Source organism: Lytechinus variegatus, chromosome 9 (assembly GCF_018143015.1).
Source record: "Lytechinus variegatus isolate NC3 chromosome 9, Lvar_3.0, whole genome shotgun sequence".
NCBI lineage: Eukaryota > Metazoa > Echinodermata > Echinoidea > Temnopleuroida > Toxopneustidae > Lytechinus > Lytechinus variegatus.
This window is the reverse complement of record NC_054748.1, coordinates 20,808,641-20,834,933: the sequence shown is the minus strand read 5'-3', so window position 1 is coordinate 20,834,933 and position 26,293 is coordinate 20,808,641. Positions and strand designations below refer to the sequence as shown.

Here is a 26,293-nt window from a genome sequence, read left to right as displayed (position 1 = left end):
TACGATTTTCAATATATTTCTACTTTAAGGAAATTTGTAAGATTACACACACCAAATACCAATTTCCTGTAAGATTACGCAATCTGGTAAGATTACAGGTGTTCTCGAGACTCTGCTGCAGGAACTTCTTTTAGTTTAAGGATAAATTTTCTAACAGTGCAGAATGGCCCAAAGCGCGTTACAGCATATTATTACCCCGGTCATTGGATTCATTTCAATCAAGCACGAAAAGTGCACATTTTCCACTCCCTGGGGAGCATTCCTTGCATTCATCGCAGCCACATTATGGCGCTGGCAAAATCAAACATACAATATCTTTCGCATCCTACCGGGTACCCATTTAGCACCTGGGTCGAGAGTGGCAAAGTGTGGATTAACGCCTTGCCAAAGGACGCTAGACCTTGGTGGGATTCGAACACACGACCCTCTGTTTACAAGGCGAGAGTCAGAACCACTACACCACGGCTCTTCCACTGTATTGTGAGTAACAGATCGCGAGAGAAAGTGTCAACGATGCGAATGATAATGTCTATCTCCGAGATTATTCTTCACTCAAAGATCATGGACCCTACCACCCTGTGGTAGGGTCCATGCAAAGATGAAGCCCTATATCGGGCGCCACGTGCGCAGCATTATCATTCTGCCTTGGTCATGTACGTTTTCACTGAAATGTATAGGTCAGACATATTTGTATTTAATGTAAACTAACTTTTACACTTTCTGGTAGATTCAGAGGCATATTATCCAGGGCGCCCCAACTAAGTTTCGCCGAAGCAATCATTCCATCGAATTATCAAGGAGCAAAATTGTATATTCTCAATCACCAGTCGACCCACTCCGCGTTTGCTGTGTATAGGCAGCTATATGTCAGCGTAAGGAGCGAAGATTTTATGTGACGGGGGGGGGGGGGGAGAATAAAAATACTTTCGTGCTGGGGAAAAACGTCCCGAGGACACATTGTGTATTGTTAAAAAGTAGAAGTTGTGACATTAACCCCCCCCCCCCCCTTACCCCATTTTTAATGTTTGATAATCTATAGGTTTGCTGATTACAATATATCTTTAAAAAAATTGCCAGCAAAATCGAAAAAAAATACGACTAAACAATTCTCGTTTGAAACACACAATGTAAATAAACAAATGACAATAAACAGAATGGATTATTCGGAACATATCGATTACAAGTCTCAATTTCGTATCATTTAAATTTGACGTTTCAATCACACGATGCAAGCAAGTGAAGAGCCTTTGCCAAATGTATGTTTTGAATGACCGCTTATACGGTGTGTGACTGGAAACCAGCTCCTAAATGAGTCAGTATATGTCTTTTATTCATGAAGTTACAGTGATTTAAGTGTGCATTTTACTTCTAAAGGTGCTCTCAAAATACTACTTTTGGACATGATTTTTTGAAAAAGTCCTTGCCGTGGGAGGGGGGTATCCCCCCTCCCACACCCTCCCCCCGCTCGGTCGCTTCGCTCCCTCGCCGATGGCGCCTCCCCTATTTCAAAATCCTGGATCCGCCCCTGGGAGGGATAGGTCACTTGCATGGTTGTGACACAGTCTGCCCCCCCCCTCCCCAAACCAAAATACGTTCCGCCAACCCTGCTCCGAATTAAAACTGAATTCGAAAAGGGAACTTATAAGGAAGAAAATATGGTAGATGTGTTATCAAAGGAAACCTGCGTCATTGTGCATACGATTTATAAACATGTAATTTCATTGCACTTGCACTTTTATCATTGTTTTAGAAGAAGATGTGGTGTGGTTTTCAATTGAAAATAGACTACAAGAATAAATAAAATGGACTATTTTTAGATCTGAATTGGCTAAACAAGACATTACATTTGAACAAACAAATTACAGGGAAATATCTCCACGTCGGCCGCGCCACTTCTCTGGAGTAGGCTACGTCTACATAGTACATGCGCCTGAACTGCACTGGTGCTAAATTTCAATTAATTTTTGTATATTGAAAGACGCTGTAGACGATAGTACTGCTACCGTCGTGACTAAAAATATCATAGCTGATTTAATTTTTCTAATTTGTGCTTAACACCTTAAATTCAAGATTCCTCATGCTTACATTCAACGTCTTCATTCTCTCAAGGTTGCTGCAGTCATTTCTAGGGAGCAGAATATTTGGGTAATTATGGTTATTTTACTCTCAATTCGTGCACGTTCAAGGAGAATGCGAGCGCTGAAGTCGAAATGGCATGTGGGACGTCGTGTCTGCCGAAGCGTCCCCGTGCCGCAGCTTCGGAGTTCCGCTCTAGAAATTTTCGGTTTGGGAACTCGCTGGACGTGCTGGAGGAGGCTTGGAAGTTGGAACGACGGACATGATTGCATAAAAGAATGATTGAATAAATGAAAGAACAGGCAGATAAATAAATTAATGAATTGATGGATGGAGGAATGAATGAACAAGCAAATAAAATGGTAACCAGGGTAGCCTGGGGCGTTTTGGGGAGTGAAAGTTATATAGCCTTATAGGCCTACTGTACGTATGGAGTCACTCCCCACTAACGCCTGGGATTCCTCCCTATACTTCCCCACATACGGGTACAAAACCAGAAACTTTCGCCCCGAGAATTCTACTTTCCCTCTAAAAGATCTAGCCCTAAAACATGTACATGGGGTCCAACTTCATTTCCAACATTTCAGCGATATTGATTTCATTTTTAAAGAAGAATTCATTAAAAAAACGGGAGATTTGTTTTGAAAAGATGGAAAGAGCTTACTTCCGTGTTTACGTCGCCATCTTGATTTCTTTGTCTTCCGCTTGGCGACAGCACGCAAATCCCGCGATTTGCGTGCTGTCGCCAAGCGGAAGACAAAGAAATCAAGATGGCGACGTAAACACGGAAGTAAGCTCTTTCCATCTTTTCAAAACAAATCTCTCGTTTTTTTAATGAATTCTTCTTTAAAAATGAAATCAATATCGCTGAAATGTTGGAAATGAAGTTGAACCCCATGTACATGTTTTAGGGCTAGATCTTTTAGAGGGAAAGTAGAATTCTCGGGGCGAAAGTTTCTGGTTTTGTACCCGTATGTGGGGAAGTATAGGGAGGAATCCCAGGCGTTAGTGGGGAGTGACTCCATACGTACAGTATATAACTTTCACTCCCCAAAACGCCCCAGGCTAAACCAGGGGAACTCTCGCCCGCTACGCGGGTGGGAGCCCAGGATCTTACGTGCAATTTGGCATACTCACCTGACAAGCGTGAAGTATGGTCAAAATAATTCTCCGAATAAATAGTTAAAACAGAAATCAAGCACTTACCATGATTATATGGATGATGGTCTAACGAGTGGGTCGAGTGGCAGCTTTTCTGACATCTGGGCACAGACTGGAACCTCAAAAAACGAAAAGTTCTCCTACCCCCGTTTCGATCGGCCATTTTGTTACAATTCATAACAAAAATGGCCGATCGAGACGGGGGTAGAAGGAGAGAACTTTTCGTTTTTTTATAATCGTGGTAAGTGCTTGATTTCTGTTTTAACTATTTATTCAGAGAATTATTTTGACCATACTTCATGCTTGTCAGTAACCCTACAGGGCTCCGCCGCGAAGCGGCGGAGCCCTACGATCAACTATTGACATGCGCCGCAAACCGTCAGTTTGGTTCGCTTATTTTGGACATAATGCTTTAAAAGATAAAAATTTCTAGTCATATACTCACGAACTTCCTGGACAACCAGCAAACCCTGTAGAATCCTGATTTGAAAATTAATATGAGAAAAAAAACGTGATTATCCAGTGCTGTCAAAATGTTCCCATGTTGTAGCAGGCCATCTTGGAAAGTCGAAAATAGACTGCGCATGCGCGTGTCGGCGCAGCAAACATGAATATTCAGGTACTTGCTGGGCGGTTTTGGGAGTGATAAGGGGAACTTGAAAGAGAAAGGATAGCAGTATTGAAAGAGAAATGGGCATTATTCGAAGAGAAAGGGGGCAGACTTGAAAAAAATGGGACAGTTTTGGTAGTGTTAAGGGTTACAGGGGCACTTTTGAAAGAGAAAGGGACATTATTTGAAGAGAAATATGTAGGGAATGTACTATATTGGAAGAGAAGTGAGGTACGACTGAAGATGAAAGGGGCACTATTTCAAAAGAATTTGGCACTAATGGAACAGAAAGGGCACTACTGAAATAAAGATGGGGGTATTTTAAGCGATGAGGAGCTCTGATGTAAAAGCAAAGGGGCGCTATTAGAAATAAAAAGAGCATGTTAAGATTTAGAAGGGTTGATTGTTAGGACTTCAAAAGTGCGGGCACTGTGCATGCCCCCATCCTTGAGCGCCCCCTCTGCCTACACTCTCATTATCCTTAAAATAATCCTGTGAATATTTATCTAGATATTCTTTTTTATCAAGTCTTCAAAGTCATCAAATATAAATTTAGCAGTAACTTATCTAGAACGCAACAATATCACACACTACCGTTGTGTGTCACACTCGTTATTTTCTATAACCTGATAACCTTTGTCATTTGCGTCTCTTGGTTGCAAGAGGTACACTGTCATGCTCTAAATGATTACTGTGTAAAATTCTGTGCACTATATTCATCCCAAACCGGATTTTTAATTATTTATATCATCATTTAAAGAAAATTGATAAAGTGTATTTCATGAAAATTTCATAGCTAAGAAAATTTCAATTTGATATATGTATAGCTTTTCAGTTAGTGAAGATCAAAAGTGTGATTTGTTTTGTCAACACCTAGTAGATACGTGTATGTGTGTTATGTTCAAATAACAAATAAATGTTTACCACTTTGACAGACAATGCACCTCATCTAGTGCAAGGAGGGTGATTCGTCTTTTATTTTCTTGTAGCCACTGCCACCATGTTGGTGATCTTGTGACTTCCGGTGAAGAAAATATCAGGTCGAATTGTCCTGTTCGTAAACCTGAATCAGTAGACATGAAATCGAGCATGACCTTTTTTTCAATACAATTTATTTATTTGCCATCATTTAAAAATTCATCAATACATGAACATGATGAAACAGAAATCATTCGTTAAGAACATAATAATGACGGGACCCCCGCGTAATAGACTCAATTAGTCAAGATTGATTCGACTGAAATAATGCCTGGAACAAAAAAAAACAGGGTGTTCCTCCCATTTAGGGCATGGACTAGTAGCATTACTTGTCCGTTTTTCAATTCATATTTCAGATTTAAATCTCTCACAGATGATGCAATCTCTCTCTGGAGGTCCATGTTTTGCCGTCAGCCGGGGGCAAGGATGACATTAAGAACACGTGTGTTTGTTTACAATCTGTCACCCCATCGCTTCATGCATATTCATTAATCTCTCTGCAAAGCCTGAATATTCATGTTTGCTGCGCCGACACCGCGCATGCGCAGTCTATTTTCGACTTTCCAAGATACTGCTGCAACATGGGAACATTTTGACAGCACTGGATAATCACGTTTTTTTTCTCATATTAATTTTCAAATCAGGATTCTACAGGGTTTGCTGGTTGTCCAGGAAGTTCGTGAGTATATATGATTAGAAATTTTTATCTTTGAAAGCATTATGTCCAAAATAGGCGAACCAAACTGACGGTTTGCGGCGCATGTCAATAGTTGAGCGTAGGGCTCCGCGAAAGCTTGTCAGGTGAGTATGCCTTTACACGTAAGATCCTGGGTTAATAAAATGGATGAATTGATCATTTGAATTGATGAATGAATGAATGAGTCAGTGAATTGATGAAAGAAAGAAAAAATTGACAAATGAATGAAAGTGCAAGTCAAATCACAATGGAGAGCTGAGAGGTTTTTGTCTCACCTGCGAAGCAAAGTGAGACAAAAGGCGCCGCTTTTCCGACGGCGGCGGCGGCGACAACATCAAATCTTAACCTGAGGTTAAGTTTTTGAAATGACGTCATAACTTAGAAAGTATATGGACCTATTTAATAAAACTTGGCCATAAGGTTAATCAAGTATTACTGAACATCCTATTAGAGTTTCATGTCACATGACCAAGGTCAAAGGTCATTTAGGGTCAATGAACTTAGACCATGTTGGAGGAATCAACATCGAAATCTTAACCTGAGGTTAAGTTTTTGAAATGTCATCATAACTTAGAAAATGTATGGACCTAGTTCATGAAACTTGGACATAAGGTTAATCAAGTATCACTGAACATCCTGCATGAGTTTCACGTCACATGACCAAGGTCAAAGGTCATTTAGGGTCAATGAACTTTGGCCGAATTAGGGCTTTCTGTTGAATTCCCATCATAACTTTGAAAGTTTATGGATCTGATTCATGAAACTTGGACATAATAGTAATCAAGCATCACTGAAAATTTTGTGCAAGTTTCAGGTCTCATGATTAAGGTCAAAAGTCATTTAGGGTCAATGAACTTTGGCTGAATCAGGGGTATCTGTTGAATTACCATCATAACTTTGAAAGTTTATTGGTCTAGTTCATTAAACTTGGACATTAGAGTAATCAAGTATCACTGAACATCCTGTGCGCATTTCAGGTCACATGACCAAGGTCAAAGGTCAATGAACTTTGGCCGAATTGGGTGTATCTGTTGAATTACCATCATAACTTTGAAAGTTTATGGATCTGATTCATGAAACTTGTACATAAGAGTAATCAAGTATCACTGAACATCCTGTTCGAGTTTCAGGTCACATGATCAAGGTCAAAGGTCATGTACGGTCAATGAACTTTGGCCATGTTGGGGTTTTTTGTTGAATAATCATCATATCTCTGTAAGTTTATTGGTCTAGTTCATAAAAAAGGGAAATAAGAGTAACCATGTATCACTGAACATCTTGTGCGAGTTAGAGTAGTATTCAAAGTGAGCACTGCTGCTATATTGAACCGCGTGATGCAGGTGAGACGGCCAGAGGCATTCCACTTGTTGTTGAAAGTTGGTGGAATGGAAAAGCATTGGAATCTCTTGAGTCTGGACAACAACATTTTTTGCAATTGTTTGTCTGGTGCAAATCTTCAATCTTTGACAAAAACCTCTCAGCTCTCTATAGTGATTTTAATTGCATTTTCAAAGGAATTCATGCATTGTACAGAGTGTTTTTCCGGAGTAAATGCAAAAACTGCCTATTGCCATTTTTGTCTCGCCTGCATAGCACTTAGCAGAGGGAACTTTTCCGGCAACATTAAAACCAATAGTTAAGTTTTTGAAATATCATCATAACTTAGAAAGTATATGGACTAAGTTCATGAAACTTGGACATAAGGGTAATCAAGTATTATTTTAGTTTTATTTCACGTAAACAAGGTCAAATGTCATTTAGGGTCAATGAACTTAGACCATGATGGGGGAATAAATATCAAAATCTCAACCTAAAGTTAAGATTTTGAAATGTCATCATAATGTAAAGAGTATGTGGACCTAGTTCATAAAACTTGAACATAAGGGTAATCAAGTATTATTTAATATCCACGTGACCAAGGTCATTTAGAGTCAATGAACTTAGACCGTGTTGGGGGAATCACCATAAAAATCTTTACCTACATGTAAGGTTAAGTTTTTGAAATGTCATAACTTACAAAGTATATGGACCTAGTTCATGAAACTTGGACATAGGGGTGATCAGGTACTACTGAATATCCTTCTGAGTTTAAGATCATGTGATCAAGGTCAAAGGTTATTCAGGGTCAATGAACTTTGGCCATGTTGGGGGTATTTGTTGAATTGCCATCATAACTTTGCAAGTTTATGGATATAATTCATGAAATGTGGACGTAGGTGTAATCAAGTATCACTGATGATGATGGTGGTGATGATGATGATGATGTTGGTGATGACTGATGATGATGATGATGATAGCGATGGTGGTGATGATGTTGGTGATGATGATGATGATGGTGATGATGATCCCAGCCATGGCGTGTTTTCCTTCAGCAAGAAATTTATCCACACTGTCCTGCACTCGACCCAGGTGAGGTGAATGGGCACCCGGCAGGATTAATTCCTTGAATGCATGAGCGCTGAGAATCTGCTCAAGATAAAGCCGGGGTAATAATAATAATAACAACGCGCCTCGGAATAGAATATTTCTAGATAGATGGCGCTATATAAATGCCTATTATTATTATTATGATGATGGTGATGGTGATGATGATGATGAAGATGATGATCGATGATGATGTTGGTGATGATGAGGATGATGATGATGGTGATGGTGATGATGATGATGATGGTGATGATGATGTTGGTGATGACATGATGATGATGATGGTGATGATTATGATGATGTTTTTATTTCTACACCTTGAATATCTGATCAAACTATCTTTTTATATTCACTCACAGGAGATGTTCATCTGAACTAATTGAAACCTCGTGGAAGAGTTATGAAAGGACTCCAAAAACGATCCGACAAGCCTTGTTAACACCTCAAAGAAACTTCCAAGTATATAGATTTTTCCAAAGCAGCAGATCTCCTACAAAGGCTAATGAGTAAGTAGATGAAATATGCCTAACAAAATCAAGCACAAGTCCAAAGTGTATATTTAATGTTGTGAAAATAATGTGTATTTATTTGAAATTTTGTATACTGTAGTCCATATTTTCAAATTTCTTGATCTTTATTCAGAATCATGGGCTTGTATTCTGAACTCGTTTTTGTCTCGCCTGCATAGCAGAGCAAGACTAGGCGCCGCTTTTCCGACGGCAATGGCGTCATCAACATTGAAATCTTAACCAAGGTTAAGTTTTTGAAATGTTATCATAACTTCAAAAGTATACGAATCTAGTTCATGAAACTTGTACATAAGGGTAATCAAGTATTACTGAACATCCTGACTGAGTTTAAGGTTACATGACCAAGGTCAAAGGTCATTTAGGGTCAATGAACTTAGACCATGTTGGGGGAATCAATATCAAAATCTTAACCAAGGTTAAGTTTTTGATATGTTGTCATAACTTCAAAAGTATATGAACCTAGTTCATAAAACTTAGACATAAGGGTAATAGTGTGTCACTGAATATCCTGCCTGAGTTTCACGTCACATGATTAAGGTCAGTGGTCACTTAGGATCAACAAACTTTTGCCATGTTGGGGTTATTTGAAGAATTGTCATCATAACTTGAAAAGTTTATGGATCTAGTTCATGAAACTTGGACATAAGAGCAACCATTTATCCCTGAATATCATGTGTGAGTTTCAGGTCACATGACCAAGGTCAAAGGTCACTTAGGGTCAATGAACTTTGGCCATATTGAGGGTATTTGAGGAATTGTCATCATAACTTTGAAATTATATGGATCTAGTTCATGAAACGTGGACATAAGAGCAATCAAGTATCCTTGAACATCCTGTGCTAATTTCAGGTCACATGACCAAGGTCAAAGGTCATTTAGGGTCAACAAACTTGGGTAATGTTGGGGGTATTTGTGAAATTGTCATCATAACTTTAAAAGTCTATGGATTTAGTTCATGAAACTTGGACATAAGAGCAGCAATGTATCCCTGAATACCCTGTGTGTGTTTCAGAAACATGGCCAAGGTCTAATGTCATTTAAAGGTCCATGAACTCTGGCCATATTTGTAGTATGTGTTGAATTGGCTTCATAACTTAAAAAGTTTATGTACTTGCTCATGAAACTTCGACATAAGGGTAATCAAGTATGAATAGTAGTTTGCACAATCCTTAGGTCACATGATCATGGTCAAATGTAATTTTTGTTTCAATGGACATATTTTATTATCTTATTGATGTTTTCTTCTGTGAATAATTATTCATTAGCTGTTTTTCAAAGAAAGCACTGCTGCTATATCGCATTGCGTAATGCAGGCGAGACTGCTAGAGGCTTTCAACTTGTTATATTAAACCCTGGTTTAAAGTTGTTGTTTAACTATGGTGAGCCAACTGGGGCACCGTTCCCTCACAGTACACAACCATTTTATTATTAACTCACTTGATACTCAAATTGTTATTGATTTTCTGGGAATGATAACTGAAGTATTCTTCTTCATTATGAAAGCAACAGGAACAAAATAGTAAACATAAGAGACACTATATAAATAGAATTTTTGAAATTTTGGCTCCCCGTAATTTTAGCACAGAGTTAGACTGTGGTCTAAGTTAAACCTGACTTCAGAATACGGGCCATAGCGTGTAAACGGGGGTGTTTTATGTTCACTATAGATTTGAACAATTCTATTTTAGGGATATCATTTTTTTTCAGTTGGTCAAAGTCAAAAGTTTATTTTCAGTACAGTAAGTTATAAAAAATAGTAGTTGTGTAACTTATAATGCATTGTTGTTTTTTATAGGCTTAGCCTAATCCTGGATTGGCTTATGCTTTCCACATAGCTGTGTTCCTTTCAATTATATAAGGCCATCACTAGTGGAAGTTGTGAAATAAATGAATAAGAAGTTTAATAAGTTTCCACCTAACTTTACGTTTTATAGTAGAATGAGGTCAAATGTTGAGATAAAGGCCAGGGTGACAAATCCGGACCACCTGAGGGCGCTTGCCAAAGACTTTGCCAACGAGCAGGAGACGGATGTCATGAAGCAAGTTGATACCTTCTTCAACTGTGGAAAGGGAAGATTGAAGCTACGAGAAATTGTTGTAAGTAAATTATTGCATCCCATCCAAAAGAGTGCTTTGTACCATTTGTGTGTGGTGGGGGAGGGGGGAGGATAACACCAGCTTCCAAACTCATACCCAACTTAGAAGATCTACCCTATGAATCTAGACTGTACATTAGAACTCAGGAGGAAGAGGGATGATCTTATTGAATCCTATTGCATAATGTCACAGATCGATAACATCAATCCAGAAAGCAATGTATCAGAGCACCAGAGGTCATTCCCGAAAGTTCAGAAAAACTCATTCCAGACTGGATATTAGGAAACATTTCTTTCGTAAAGAGTTATTGATAGCTATCTGGAATATCTCCAGAAGAAGCCATCAAATCGTCCACACTCCTCAACTTTAAACAGAGACTATAAAAATGTGGTTATTAATGGGCTATAAAGCCCCCCCCCCCCCCTCAAACCCTGCCACACTAATATCTACCTACATGAAGTTGGAAGTGTGGCGCTTCAAGGTATGTTCAATGGTAATTTGAAAGAAAAGAATTAACCCATTAGAGTCTGAGTCTACACATAGGAAGGCTAAAGTCTATAGAAAACATGTGCTATAAGGAAACCATCCAGCCTCCAACAGGTTAATAGGTTGAGAAGAGGGAGGAGAATGGTAAGAAGAATATGAGAAGAAGAGGAAAGAAGAGAGAGAGAAACTGAGAGACGAGAATAAGGGGATGAGAAGGAGATAAGAGAAGGGAGAAACAGGAGAAGAAGAAAGAGGGGGGATGGATGTAAAAATAGGAAAATAAGTAAAAGGGGGAGAGAAGATGGAATGGAAAGAGAAAATGGGAGAAAGTGATAGTTCACAAAAAGAAGAGGAGGAAGATTATGAAGGATGAGAAAAATGAGAAGGGGAAGAAAAATGAGAGGATGAGAAAAATAGAAAAAAGGAAAGAGGAGGGAGGAGAAAAAAATTTAGAAAAAGTGGAAAGAAGGTGAATTAAAAATGAAAAGAAGAGGATTGGAAATAGGAATGCATGAAGAGGAGACAAAGATTGAGAAGGAAGAAGAAAGAGCAAAAAAAGAAGAAAAAGCCCAGGAGGAGGAGAGTATAGGATCAGAAGGAGAAAGATTTGAACAAATTCAGGAGTGAATACAAAAAAAATCACAAAGGCACACACAACCATTCTGTTGTTTCTGAATTGATATAGCAGGGTGCTATATCACTTTTTAGAAGTGCTTGCCCAGTCAGGCAAGTAAAGTTTTAAATAGTTAGAATATACTTGCCCAAAAATCTATTTCACTTGCCCGAAAAAATCCTTGAAGAAAAAAGCTTTACCTCTTCAAAAGAAAGTTTTGCGATTTTATAAACCATCATGACTTTTTTCTCTCTTTTGACACGAAGTGATCTACCTTGTTACCGGTATTGCATTTCTCTTTCTAAACAGTAAAGTGATTTTATCTTGCCTGGAATCCCTAAATTGACCAAAATTAGGGTCATTATCATATCATGTCGACCCTAATTTTGGTCATTCTACTGTGAGAATTTTGTTTGCCCAATTCGGGCTAGTAGTTTTGGTCTTTACTTCAAAACACTTGCCTGACTCTAACTTTTACTTGCCCAGGGCAATCAGGCAAGTGCGTATGTAGCACCCTGCATATAGTATCCTCTATAGTTGGTATAGTGTGTAGTAATCTTTGTCAGATATGTAGTACATGATACGTTTCCATTAATAATTCTCTAGTATGTATTTAAAAAAATGCTTTAATGAATAGAGTGATTTTTTTGTTGCTTATATGTGATCAATGTCCATTTTAAGTAAAGAATATTAATTCCTTCTTGCTTAGGATGTGGACGTTTTATAAATAAGAATCATTCGAATGAAATATCGATTTTATACATATTCTGACCTTATACCCCCCCCCTCTTGCACACAGAAAATTATTCAATGCAATCATGAGTGGTATAGTGTTTGAATACTTTTCCTCTAATTATTCTCTTGCTTTACAGAATCACCCTACGAGGCCATCTAAGTTGGTCGCCTATATTCGATCAGATCAAGAGGGGCCAAAAGAGTCAAAGTATTCTATAACGGAAGTAGATGATGCAGAAAGCCTTAAGGTGAGAACAATGGAAGAGAGAGAGACATAGAGGAACAGAGAAGCGAGAGAAGTTTTCTATCACTGAAGAAGATGATACAAAAAGCCTTAACCCTAAAAAGACTGGGCTATTCAATATCACAATATTTTTTTGTGTGTATTTTATTGTTTTGTAAATTTCTTATATGTTTCTTTGTTTTTTCAATGGAAAACGTCGAAGGCTGTATTCTGACCACAAATAACATGGAATAATTGAGTTTAATCAATAAAAGTAGAAATAATAATACACATATGAATTTGTGTACAATACTAAAAAATAATTGATGCAGGCACAAAGCACGAGCCAAAAATTTTGTGATTTCCACCCTAAAATGTATATGTTTTACTTCAAAAAGAGTATTTCATTGTCCCTGGTTGTGTGATCTATTGGTGAAAGCTCTTAAAATAGCAGTTTACCTCAATGATTTGAGCAGGATGTTCTGTTCTTCCTTTAAGAGACAACAGTCCTTTTCAGGATTACTTCATCTACATGGTGTAAACTCTTCCCTTAGTCTATTACCACCTTCAAGCTCATATTTTTTTATTATTGTTCAGCTTCAAAGTGTTCTTTAAGAAGTTCACTATTAAGTTATGCTAAGTTAATTGACGTTGGTTTGCTCACAAACAAACTCGCATTACAAGGACTTTCCTTCCCCTTAGACCACACTTTGACTTTGTATAAGGCTGAACTCCCAAGAGGAAGGGGTGTCATTAATTCCCCCTTCCTGTAGTGGGAGGGGCGCAGAACATCCCCCCTCTGTGGCTCCAGTACCATAATTGAATCCACCTGCTTGTAGTGGACGGCCTCATTGAGATAGAGATGGGTTTCTTCTCTGATAAGGAGGGGGAGTGAGAGAAGTGAGCAAGAGAGGGAGAGAGTGGAAGGAAGTAGGGACAGTGATTTTCCATTTTCCCGGTAAATGAAACGAAAAATCAGTTTGGTTCTTACACTTTTCATGTAAAAATTAATGGAAATCACCTTTTCAAAGTGGAATTCAGGTCATTTTTGTGTACATTTTCAGTGGCAAGACAGAGTTTCCATTTTAGATCAAGTTGAAACGGAGAATCATTGTCTGTAAGAAAGGCAGGGAAAGGGAGGAAAAAGAAGGGATAGAGAGCCCCCCCCCCCATCCACAACACACGTGCCTAATTACAGAGAGAGAGAGAAGGGAGGGAGGGAAACAGAGGAAAAAGAAGGGTTAAATGAGGGAAAGAATAGAGAGAGATGTACACATGCCACAACCCACACGAGAGAAAGGGAGAGAGAGTGTGGAAGGAAGGGAAAGGAGGAAAAATAATGGTTAAATGAGGGAGGGGATCAAGAAAGGGATAGAGAGAGCACCCCCCCCCCATCCACAAACCACATGCCTATTTACAGAGAGAGAGGGCGGGGGGGGGGGGGTAAAGGGGGAGAAGGAGATTGTTTTCGATATCCTTGTTGATTTCATGTTGAATTTCATACAGTTACTGGTAGCTCTTAAATCAGGTTAATGCACATACTTATGACTGGAATATGGTAGTTATAATAATAATATTAAATGATGGCAACTCATGCGATACATGCTCAATTTGGTTCGACATTCATTGGTAATGGTTGAGCCAACACAGTGAATATGATTTGGAACATGGAAATAATATGAAGAGACAGAAATATAGGGAAAACGTTGAAGAGAGAGGGGGGGCAAGAGAAACAAAAATGCAGAGAGACAGGCGTACAGTTAGACACAGACTTTCAGAGAAAGTGAGAAGAAAAGCAGAAAGTAAACATTTGAGGGAAAGAAGATGAATATTATTATGGGAATAGTGAACAAAGAATTTAGGGATAGGTGACTTTAGACAGCATAATAGCAAACACAAAGCTATTCTAAGATGGACAATCATTTAAGGTAGGATATGAAAAAAAAAGATTGGCTAGATATAAAAACACATCATGAAAAATAAGAATTCAAAATTTCAGATTAAAAAAATATTTAAGAATAAGGTATACAAGATTCACAATTTATGTACTCAGTGTACTAAGGAACCAAGACAAAACAGTATACTAAAAAATGCAACAATGATAAAAAGAAAACAAGAGGTAGAAAAAGGAGGAGACTAATGTATGAAACTGCTACCTAGTAGGTATGGTGCATTGATAATAATTGTAGAAAAGTTATGAGAGAAATAGGGTAGGAGTGAAAATCACTCACCCATTGTAATCAAACTTCTTCAATTTCTGCCTGTCAACACACACTCACCTAGGGAGTTAAGCCACTCACCAAGCGTGAAATTCAATTCATTTCTTTTTCTGTCAAAATGACATCGAGGTTTAGGCCTGGCATTAAATTGCATTTTGATCACACGAAGTGTGGGCAAGCCGAGATGCATATTTTTGTTTCATGGGTTTGTGAAAGCAGGGTCCTATATCACAAAGAGATACAAGCAATTGATTAATCATAACATTCATGTTGAGACCCTGTAAAATAAATTATCACCCGTATCAGACATCTGAGCTGGTCATTTACAAAACCGTATTGCCCTACATTTTCTGAATATCGGGAAGGGTAGGTATATTGTTTGTATTTTCCTCGGTCTCAATGCGCGTATTTACTTTGCATGCAGAGACGACGCAAAATATACCTTTGTATTTTCCCTGGTCTCACATCCGGGCATTTGAGGATGCGTATAAAGAGATACGCTTCATAAGGATCCGCGCACCAACAATATACGTCATAATAAAGACAACGCTGGATCCGAGCGTTTGCAAGTACGTCATAATGGTAAAGTGCAGAGCCTAGACCGATATTAACATGACACAGTAGAACTCTATTTAAAAAAAAATATCCCCATTATCATGATTTTTGCTCTAGATATCTGATTTGGATGATAATAAAATATTGACTAGCTCTTCTTTCGGGGAACATCAAATATATTGCCCTTAAATGACCCATATTGCCCTTGTCTAAAGACTTGGGCCAATATGATTCACTTGCTGGCAATATATTTGATGTTCCACTCAAGGCCAGTCAATATTATATAATTATACACTCAATAATTATTTAAATTGTGCAACTTTTACTTGGGCTGTGTGAAAAATATACATCATTGGGCCCTGAAAAACTAAATATACAACCAGATTATGATTTTGTAACTTTTATCTTTGGCCTTATACAATTAATATACAATTCATTGACGTTGGTCCCTGTTAAATAAACCATACAATCATTTATTCAATTCATTGTAACTGTAATGTTTATATCATATTTGTGCCCCATGAAATATAATATACAATCAAAACACAATTCATTCACGTTGGTCCAGCTGCTAAATAAACTATACAATCAATTCAATTCATTGTAATTTTTATGTTTATATTATATTATTATCATTATTATTGACTGGACGGCGTCACTGATGCCTAGGGAGGCAAAAGCAAACTGAATCTCTATGACCCGCAGGTCTCTCCTCCCGATATAAGTGATTGGGGGAAAGCACCAACTTAGGTTTCCCCTTTCTGTTATATGAATAGTACAGTGAGTTCTAAACATGCAAAGGTGGTAACTCTCTATATTTACTAAATATCTTGTGTTAAAGGATAGTTGATAAACTGGACATGTAACAAACTTTTTTGATCAATTGCATCTTTAAAAATGGTTTTGATCAGTTAATTTTAGGTATATGATTAATGGATTTGCACTGTAAAATTTTATTTTCTTCTTATTAATTGACTTGCCTTGTGATTTCCTACCAATCACAGCAAACGTTAGGGATGACTTTGGGTGTAAGGGGTGTGGTCAAAAAGACAAGAACCCTCATGATGATTGGTCAGACGAGGCTGCACATTGACGAGGTAGAAGGGCTTGGGAACTTCATGGAATTAGAGGTAAATTAATTTGTCAAAAATTTAAACTGACATGAAACATTTCAATGGAAAGCTTTGCGACCTTCTTGAATACTTATGATTCAATATTCAATTAACTAATCAAGTCATTTAATAATAATAATATGTAACATTTATATAGTGCTTAATACAAATGTTTCTAAGCGCTGCATACTATAACCCGGGCGCATCGAGCATTCAAGGAATTCCTTCATACGGGCACCCATTTACTACACCTGGCTGGAGAGTGACAAATGTAGGTAGGATGCGAGTGCTGCGGTGGGATTTGAACCCTGTATCTTGTTCAAAATCCAGAGAAATATCCACAGAGCCACAACACCTCTAAATTCTCTATCTCTCTTTATCTTCTTTCCTTTTTCCTTAACTGTAGTCTACTCTGATTTTCATTCTGGCTCTGATAAATGATTGTTTCAGTTTTAAATAATATTTTGGGTACAGAGCTGGTCCTATTTTTTCATTTTTTAAATATTTTTTGTGTAAGAGGGGTATACTCAATTCTGAATGATACTTTACTTGAATATTATTTTTTTTAACTTATTTTTGGTCCAGCAGGTCAGTTGAGTTGTGATGATGATCATTTCATTCTTATTTTTCTATCCAACAGGTGGTTCTGGAGGAGGAGCAAACACAAGAAGAGGGGATAAAAATAGCTCAAGATTTGATGGAGAAGCTCTCCATACACCAGTCTGACCTCATCTCAGGGGCTTACATGGATCTCTTAGAATCATGAATGGTACTGAGAGGTAGGTAAAACACCAGTCTGATAATACACCAGTCTGACCTCATCTCAGGGGCTTACATGGATCTCTTAGAATCATGAATGGTACTGAGAGGTAGGTAAAACACCAGTCTGATAATACACCAGTCTGACCTCATCTCAGGGGCTTATATGGATCTCTTAGAATCATGAATGGTACTGAGAGGTAGGTAAAACACCAGTCTGATAATACACCAGTCTGACCTCATCTCAGGGGCTTACATGGATATCTTAGAATCATGAATGGACCTGAGAGGTAGGTAAAACACCAGTCTGATAATACACCAGTCTGACCTCATCTCAGGGGCTTACATGGATCTCTTAGAATCATGAATGGTACTGAGAGGTAGGTAAAACACCAGTCTGATAATACACCAGTCTGACCTCATCTCAGGGGCTTATATGGATCTCTTAGAATCATGAATGGTACTGAGAGGTAGGTAAACACCAGTCTGATAATACACCAGTCTGACCTCATCTCAGGGGCTTACATGGATCTCTTAGAATCATGAATGGTACTGAGAGGTAGGTAAAACACCAGTCTGACCTCATCTCAGGGGCTTACATGGATCTCTTAGAATCATGAATGGTACTGAGAGGTAGGTAAAACACCAGTCTGATAATGATGTGCTGTTTATACTTATCTAGCCCAGGGGATAGGGAGGGGCATTTTCCTTATAAATCTGTGTATGCATCAATTAGCATAATTGATTAATTGGAAAATTGATTATCAAATTTTTTATTTTGTCATGGGTGAAATGCGTTCCAATAATCATTGTTATCGTGCAATCAAATGAGATTTGAAGGGTGCAGTAGGTCACGAGCTGTTAACTTTTCTCATCTGTTTCTTTTTTTGAATGAGAAATTCAGTCGCTGGTTCTGTTTTTGGTTATAAATGTTTATGATTTAAAGTGATTGGTTAATATTGTTTGACTTTTACAAAATCTGAGCTAGAAGGTCACAATTGTCACCTGTGTCTGTGATATGTTACAGAAATGAAGCCCAGAAAAAATTGCGTTCTAAAATGATTATTTAGTGCTTCAAAAATTGAAATATAAAGTGACCGGAAACACCATCTTAATTTCATCCCATACACTTATGTGTACTATTTAGGTGTCTATAAGACGCCTATTTACAAAATCGGGTTTGCCTTGTAGTTTTAGCTTTTCATTCTCAATAATGGTTGTTTTCAGGGTTTATTAGTTCTAATACATGCACTTGTACACATGTTTCATCTTGGTTTGAGAATTTTTTTAAATCGGCTGCTCACAAAGTTAAACAATACCTTTAAACATAAACTACATGTATGTTTTGCACACTACCATGTGATGGACATTCCACCCACTTCAATTTTGAGTTGTGTGTTTTTTAATGAATACCACATCATATCAAGTTCTTTACTCTCCTTTCCCTTTTGATTTACAGGTCAGTGAAAACTTCTTGGAAAGGCAAGCTCGGTCAGTAGAGCAGCTCTCTTGTGGCAAGATCCAATGTGACAAGTGTTAAAATCTACTGAAATCCTTGCACCTGATTGGCTGTAAATGAGTCTGTGAAAATCACCAGCAAGATGCTTTGTGAAATACTACCCTGATGGTGCTGGTCCTTAATCAAGTTGATGCACCAGCAGTCTTCGGTAGGGCATTGATCCTCATTATCAGGTCCCTTCAAGCTGTCTAACCTATGATTGTTTTCTAACAAGTTTTCATGCTTCCGCATGAACCAAGGGCTTAGTTTCATAAAACTTGATACAATAGCAAATTTGTAATAATAAGCTCATTATAGAAATTGACAACTTGTTGTTATTATTACAAGGCTTTGTGAAAACGGGACCCTGATGAAACGAAGACTTATTTCTATGTAACACGGTGTAAGGTCTAGATGGGATGAGTTTATGTGGTATCCCACTTTAAACAGCCATATCCTTTAGCAATATTTAGTGGTGGGGGAGCCTCAGATGTTGCTATTAGATCTAAATCACAAACACAGGTAACATTCGTTTGAGCAAACTTGGTTCTGGAATGTTAAAAATGCGTGAAGAACAGACATTGAGTTTCTTGTGTTAAGAATAAATGTGATTTCCGTTCTTGTGAATATGTGAGTTATCCGTTTGAACATTCCATGTGGTTGTTGTTGTTGTTATTTTGAATGGACAAACTAGTCAGTTTATACTATTATTGCCTTTTTAATTTGCTGTCCTTTTTTTCCAAAACTGAACAATTTCTTTGTTGAATCAATATCAGTTAGAAAAAGTAAAGGAAAGAGAGGGAAAAAAGTTCTTAGGAAATCGTGCAAGACCACCTCTCCTACCCATGTGGGAATCTCCCCATAGAGATGATTTGAGAATTGTGTAGACTGTGACTGTTGTAAGATTGAGAAATTTGAATAATTTTGACCAAAAGAAGTCACAAGATTTCATGATTAGAATGTCTGGTGATATCTCACATGGACTCTTTCATTTTTTTCACTGGTGAAGAAATTTAATTTTGTTGTACATCAAAGCTAACATCAACAAATGTGACATATTTCAAGCCTTAAATCATTTATATAATAAAGAGAAAATTGTTCACTGTAACGGGAGTGTTTCATCAAAAATTTTGTCCGACAAGTTGTCAGATCTGACATCTTTCCTTGATTCTGATTGGCTGAGAGGCAGTGTTACTATGGTAACTGTGGGATAAAACAGGACTTGTCTGATAAAACATCCGACAAGTCCTTTCATGTAACGCTCCCCTGACGGTTTCGATAGCAAAAAAGGATAGTGTGGTAGGTTTCACAATACACTATGATTTTTTTTGGGGGGGCAAGTGTTGGTCCTGAAAAGGACCATCCAAACTCGACGTTTCGACACATGTGTTATTGTCGTCTTTAGAAGAATCTTTTCCTGATGTTGAAATGTCGAGTTTGGGTGGTTGTTTTCAGGACCAACACTCGCCCAAGAAAAATTATGGTGTACTGTGAAACCTACCACACTAAATTGTTCACTATTAGAACATTATTTGAGAGTGGAACATATACTGGAGAGTACTATTATATAACATATAAGTTAGTAATTTTTCATTGTTATTAAAAGTAAAGTTTTATTTCAATAATTGAATATTAAGACCAAGATTTTATTTGTTATAATTTGTTGGTAATTAACATTTTTGTCAATCTTGAGATCCAAGAATATGGATTCTGTATCATTAAAGATCTGAGCTTTTTGTGGAAGCCTGCACTGAAAAAAAATCTGGTGTTGATTTAACACCAGCCCAGAATCTATATATGTCCTCAGCATAGAAGTGTTAAACAACACTACTTGGTTTTGGTCTAACACCAGATATGTGTTTGTACAACACCAATTAGTATTAAAACAGCATCGGTTTGATTCCAAACTGGTGTTATTTCAGTACTTCTCTGTTGTGGACATATATAGATTCCAGGCTGGTGTTAAATAAACACCAGAGTTTTTGCTGTGTGTAGCTGCACTGGATTCCTTTTCCCATTGATAATGAAATTAAATTAGTGATTAGCAAATCTGCATTATCTCTCTGTACAAAAATTTCAACACACATATGTGCATAAAAGCACTACTAATCCACCATTCAGAAATTTAAGATATACACATAAGTATTGATAAGAATCCCATTATAAAAGAAAAAGGTGAAAAGCCATTATGTTTAACAATTTGAATTTTCTTAACTACTTATGATTAGTTGTCATGGTTGTTGTGGTGAAGAAGATTACTGCAAATTACCCTATTAAAAAATTTTGAAAAGCCACTATATGTAACAATTCAAATATGTTAAGCTACTCAAGATTTTTTTTTGTTTAATAATTATGTTTGCCAAACTACGATAATTACACGTAACTACTTGAAAACATAGAGTAGCCGTATCCATCATCGCTACTGTAGCTGCTAGAATAAGTGCCACCTTCCCCGCTCCCATCACCACTTCCTCCACCTAAGAAGTTGATTTTGATGCCCACTTCGCGGAAGTGGCAGAATGCCTCGATGCCGGGGTGGACGAAGTGTTCGGGTCCGCAGATGTGCTCGGCGGTGTCGCGGAGGTACTGCTGTGTGGCGGGGTCTGTGGAGAGGGCTCGGACTGGGGTGTGAGGAGGATGATGAAGAGGAGGAGGGTGATGAGGAGGATGATGATGATGGTGATGATGGTGGTGATGATGGTGGTGGTGGTGGTGGTGATAGTGATGATGGTGGTGATGATGATGATGATGATGGTGGTGGTGATGATGATGGTGATATTGGTGATGATGATGGTGGTGGTGGTGATGATGGTGGTGATGATGATGATGATGGTGGTGATGATGATGATGATGATGATGGTGGTGAGGAGGAGGATGGTGATGATGGTTGTGGTGGTGGTGTTGGTTTATATGGAGAGGCGAGGAAAGGAAGTGGTCGGAGGGATGTTAAGTTAAGAATAAGTAATGAAGTAATGGATGCCCACGTCAAAGAGAGACATTTGAAAGATAGGAGATGACATTGGGGCAAGAGAAAGGAAAAAGGTGGAATTTTTAGTTAACAGGATATTATGATTAATCTTTGAAGTTGTCATATATCATTGCCACTATCCAGACATTTAGCATTTACTACGGAGACACACTCGACAACGAACCAATTCCTTTAAAAATGCAAGTCAAATCACAATGGAGAGATGAGAGGCTTTTGTTGAAATTTGGACTGGGACAGACATCTCTTGACTCTGAACAACGACATATTTGCAATTGTTCGTCCGGTGCAAATCTTCGGATGATCTGCTGCCCCAGTCCATCAAATTTCGTCAAAAGCCTCTCAGGTATCCATTGTGGTTTTACTTGCATTTTCAAATGAATTGATGAATTGACAATAGAGAGTTTCCTTGTAGTAAAAGCAAAGGTATCACTTATACCTGTCATTTTCAGCAACTAGGGCAGTAGCAAAATTGTCTTTGAAATTGGTGATTATAATCATCTTCAGAATCGCCATTGCCATTACAATAAGCAACGTTTTTCTTATCGTTCTCATAGGCGGATAGGCGCAACTTCAGATTAATTTTGAGCAATACGCTGTATCGAGCCCCCCTCAAAATTTTTGGCTTTTTATGCCACTGGGACAACCCCTTCAAAGAAACAAACAAAAATCAAGTTTGAGCGGACAATCAGGGAAAATATGGGTGAAACAAAATTCGGTCCCCTCCCCCCTATTGGCTGAAGCTGGATCCGCCCCTGGTTCTCATCGCAATCATCCCTATTATCTTAATCATCATCATCATCATCATCACGACCAACAGGCACGTACTATCATCACTGCCGCCTCCGCTATCAGTAGCAATATTATTCTTATCACCACCACTATCACCTTCATGCTCATCATCATCATCATTACCATCATTGGGTGATTTCAAGTTCGGTGTTGGCCTTGGTGTTGGTGTTGAAATTTGGAGTGTTTCCCCTTGCTTCCAAAACTTATTCAGAGTTTGTAAAACTGATCCAGATCATATTATTGACATCTCAACAACTAGTGAGTGACTTTTCGGGACCATCTTCATTTTATGTTTGGTGTTATAATCGTGTAAAAATTTACCTAACACCAACACCAAAAGGTCAGCACTGAACTCGAAATCATCCATTGCCACCATCTTTATCAGTCAACTATTATCACTGCCAACACCATCGTCCTCATTCTAATCGTCATCATCACAAACATCGTTTTAATCATCGTCGTCATTATCGTCTTCGCCACCTCTAACTAACCTACCTATATCTTCAAAGCCCAAAATCCGCAACCCGTTGCCGTGCGTGGCTAACCAAGCCAGCCCGTGACCAGACCCCTCCCCTGACCCTTCGTCGTCGTCATCAAGGAGAGATGGGCAGATGACCTCGAGCATGAAGTGGACGAACGATTCCTCGTACTTATTCTCGTTCTCCACGAAGGCTTGATGGCAGACAGAGGATAAGGATAGATCGACGCCGTAACCGTCTTCGTCGTCGCCAGGGATGTTGCCTCGGAATGGCCAAGCTGTGAAGAAAGGAAGAGGTGATGGTGGAATGTATTTTGATTTCAGTGTCGTATCAGGGGGAGGTAGTCTGCTGTGCAAACCCTTCACTCTAGGGTCTGAATTGCAGCCTACTCTTGCCTTGTGTACTGAAGGCCCTCAACCAGCAAGTTTTGAAACTGCTAGTCTTTGTGTGGGGACACACTTGTTGACCAAAGTTTCAATCAGGGTCTGTGGGGGGAGGTGCCGAGAGAACCATTTTCGGGGGCCGCAAAAAAGCAAAATGGAGAGGAGAAAGGGTGAAGAGGAGAAATTAAGGGGAAGGAAAGTGAAGAGATAGGCTTGCTCAGTGATGCACATAAGTCATATTGAATTGATGCTCTGTAATCCCAAATTGCACTGAATTGTAATCTGATGTATGACAAAAAGAGCCAGTGGCGTCAAAACTTAGGACAAAAAGGGTAGGGGTGTCATTATAAAGCTAGCCCCAACGTAGGGGCGCAGTTTTATGTTTGCCCCGCAATCATGGTAATACCTTGGTTAAACTCCCATCTCTGTAGTAATATCAACTTTTATATTACAAAATCGAAAAGCATAATATTACGGCGATGACATAAAGATGCTTGATCAACGAAATGAAGATTAAAATGGTCACTTACCATTGGCCTGAGCTGCGAATCCGAATACGATCAGAGCGAGAAAGAAAGACGCCATTTTCGATACAAGTTTTCCCAATCTTTTGAAGTTCAAAATGAGGAACCACCGACGCAGGTAAGACATGTAGGAAATGTTTAAAATGTAAGGAGTATTAATTTCATGTCAAGTACCTTATCGTCAGGATCGTGGAATACTTCAATTGTATTGGCCTTGGTTTTCTTCCGGGGGGGGCACTCGACAAAAAGAGTGGTAGAGGTGTGCCGCGGGCGAGAGAAAAAATCGGGGGCCTGGGAGCGGGCTTATTGTAAAAAGGAGGGTCCTCGGAAAGGGCTTCGGAACTACAAATATTTGTGAAAACGGGGTCCTTGAAATTCAATGAATAGTTGTTGTGGCTCAGTGGATAAGTCTCTGGACTATGAACCACAAGGTCGTGGGTTCAAATTCTACCGCAACACTCGCGTCCTCTAGCAAGACCTTTATCCACACTTGCCATTCTCCACCGAGGTGTAGTAAATGGGTACCCGGTAGGAAGAAATCGCTTGAATGCTCCACCGTCGATATTCGTGTTAAAGCCAAGGGTGATAGTATGCAGCGCTTAGAAATATTTGTATTAAAAGCTATATAAATGTTGCATATCACTATTATCATAATCATTATTATCGTTGGTATTGTTATTATTGTTGTTATTAGTATTATTATATTATTATTATTATTAATGATCATTATTTTTGTTAGTTAAAAATTTAATTAATTTTTATTAATTATTATTCACTGACACATTATAGGGTGGGGCAATTTAAGGATATGTGTTTCGGAATACGTGTAAGCAAGGGAATGAAGCAACCAAGTTGATTATGAGGGTGATTTCATTATTTATTTTGTTTTTTGTTTTCTTCCCGGGGGGCACTCGACCCAAAAAGTGGTAGTGGTGTGCCGCGGTCGAGAGAAAAAAAACGGTGGCCTTGGAGCGGGCTTATTGTAAAAAGGAGGGTCCTCGGAACGGGCTTCGGAACTACAAATATTTGTAAAAACGGGGGTCCTTGGAATTCATTGAATAGTTGTTGTGGCTCAGTGGATAAATCTCTGGACTTGAACCACAAGGTCCTGGGTTCTAATTCTACCACAGCACTAGCGTCCTTTACCAAGGCGTTTATCTACATTTGCCACTCTCCCCCCTGGGGGCCGTTTCATAAAGCTGTTCGTAAGTTAAGAGCGACTTTAAGGACGACTGGTGATCATTTCTTACGCGCTTAACTCAATCACCAATGAATATACCATTTACCAAAAGAAAGGATCACCAGTCGTTCTTATCTCACGAACAGCTTTATGAAACGCCCACCAGATGTAGTAAATAGGTACCCGGTAGGAAGGAATTCCTTGAATGCTCAAGGATATAGTCATGTTAGTCGAGATAAAACCGGGGTAATAGTATATGCAGCGCTTGGAAACAGTTGTATTGCACGCTATATAAATGTTGCATATTATGCATATCATTATTATTTGCTGACACATGGGATGAGGCAATTTAAAGAAATGTGTTTTGGAATACGTGTAAGCAAGGGAACGAAGCAACCAAGTTGATTATGAGGGTGAATGAAGATGGGGCATGATTGTGGACTTTTCCGAAAAAATTACTAGTTTTGAAAAAAAATACTAGTTTTAGCAGCTGGAGCTATAGCCGTGCGCCATTGAATAGGCGCTTTGTAACTTTTGAAAAAGCGCTTAATAAGAAGGAATTATTATTATTATAATATACAAGTAGATACTCGGCGCCTCATTTACTATATATTATGATTATTAGTAACAAAAAATAGTTTTTATTACAGGGGGAATTGGAGTCATTGGGGTTGTTTTATCAGTGTGACTAAGCGTCCCGGCTAAGCATCAAGGTTCATAGATACGAGGTTAATTCGAGGGTGCACTGGTGGAGTATATGACAAAGTACCGTAGAAATAAGAAAAGTAAACCCTATTTTGATCACTTAGGTCTCATTGTAGTGGATATAAGTGATGATCTGATTTCAGAAAACATGTGTCAACGAGCAGTGAAGGATCGGGGGGGGGGGTGCACATCCGGCCCGTGCCCCCCCCCCTCCCCCTTTAACAGCAAATTATTTTAACGGAAATATATGTCGTTCATACACCAGACTCTTTTTTTTCTTTTTTTTTTGCGTGCCAGATTTTACTTGGAGAAATGACCCTCACTTATTAGTGAAAACCTTCTTTTCTTGTGAAATTTTCCTCAGGAAAATGTCCCCTTCCCCTAGGAAAATTTTGGATCCGCCATTGTCCCTGAGGTACTTGCGGAGGAGGTTTCGCTGAAAAGTGGTATTTTGTTATGATTGCAGAATTC

At 38.6% G+C, this 26,293-nt stretch overlaps 2 protein-coding genes and 1 long non-coding RNA gene across 3 annotated transcripts; 1 reads left to right on the top strand and 2 right to left on the bottom strand.

Annotated features, from left to right (window-relative positions):
* The first annotated feature begins 1,960 nt into the window (after positions 1 to 1,960).
* Positions 1,961 to 20,427, top strand: LOC121421502. The gene is made up of 7 exons (XM_041616234.1): positions 1,961 to 2,145; positions 8,306 to 8,452; positions 10,411 to 10,573; positions 12,545 to 12,655; positions 16,409 to 16,534; positions 17,157 to 17,295; positions 18,735 to 20,427. Exons 1-6 carry the CDS (start codon positions 2,078 to 2,080, stop codon positions 17,280 to 17,282), a joined length of 741 nt encoding a protein of 246 aa, XP_041472168.1. The 5' UTR covers positions 1,961 to 2,077; the 3' UTR covers positions 17,283 to 17,295; positions 18,735 to 20,427.
* LOC121421503 lies at positions 17,164 to 17,530 on the bottom strand. Its single transcript, XR_005970983.1, has 2 exons — positions 17,334 to 17,530; positions 17,164 to 17,243 (listed from the first exon to the last, which is right to left on the bottom strand). It is a non-coding gene; the product is annotated as an uncharacterized LOC121421503 (long non-coding RNA).
* A 719-nt stretch (positions 20,428 to 21,146) lies between the features above and the next one.
* On the bottom strand, positions 21,147 to 24,064 carry LOC121421888. Its single transcript, XM_041616688.1, has 3 exons — positions 23,944 to 24,064; positions 23,047 to 23,307; positions 21,147 to 21,394 (listed from the first exon to the last, which is right to left on the bottom strand). The coding sequence occupies exons 1-3, from the start codon at positions 24,062 to 24,064 to the stop codon at positions 21,147 to 21,149; spliced, it is 630 nt and encodes a 209-aa protein (XP_041472622.1).
* Between the last annotated feature and the right edge of the window lie 2,229 nt (positions 24,065 to 26,293).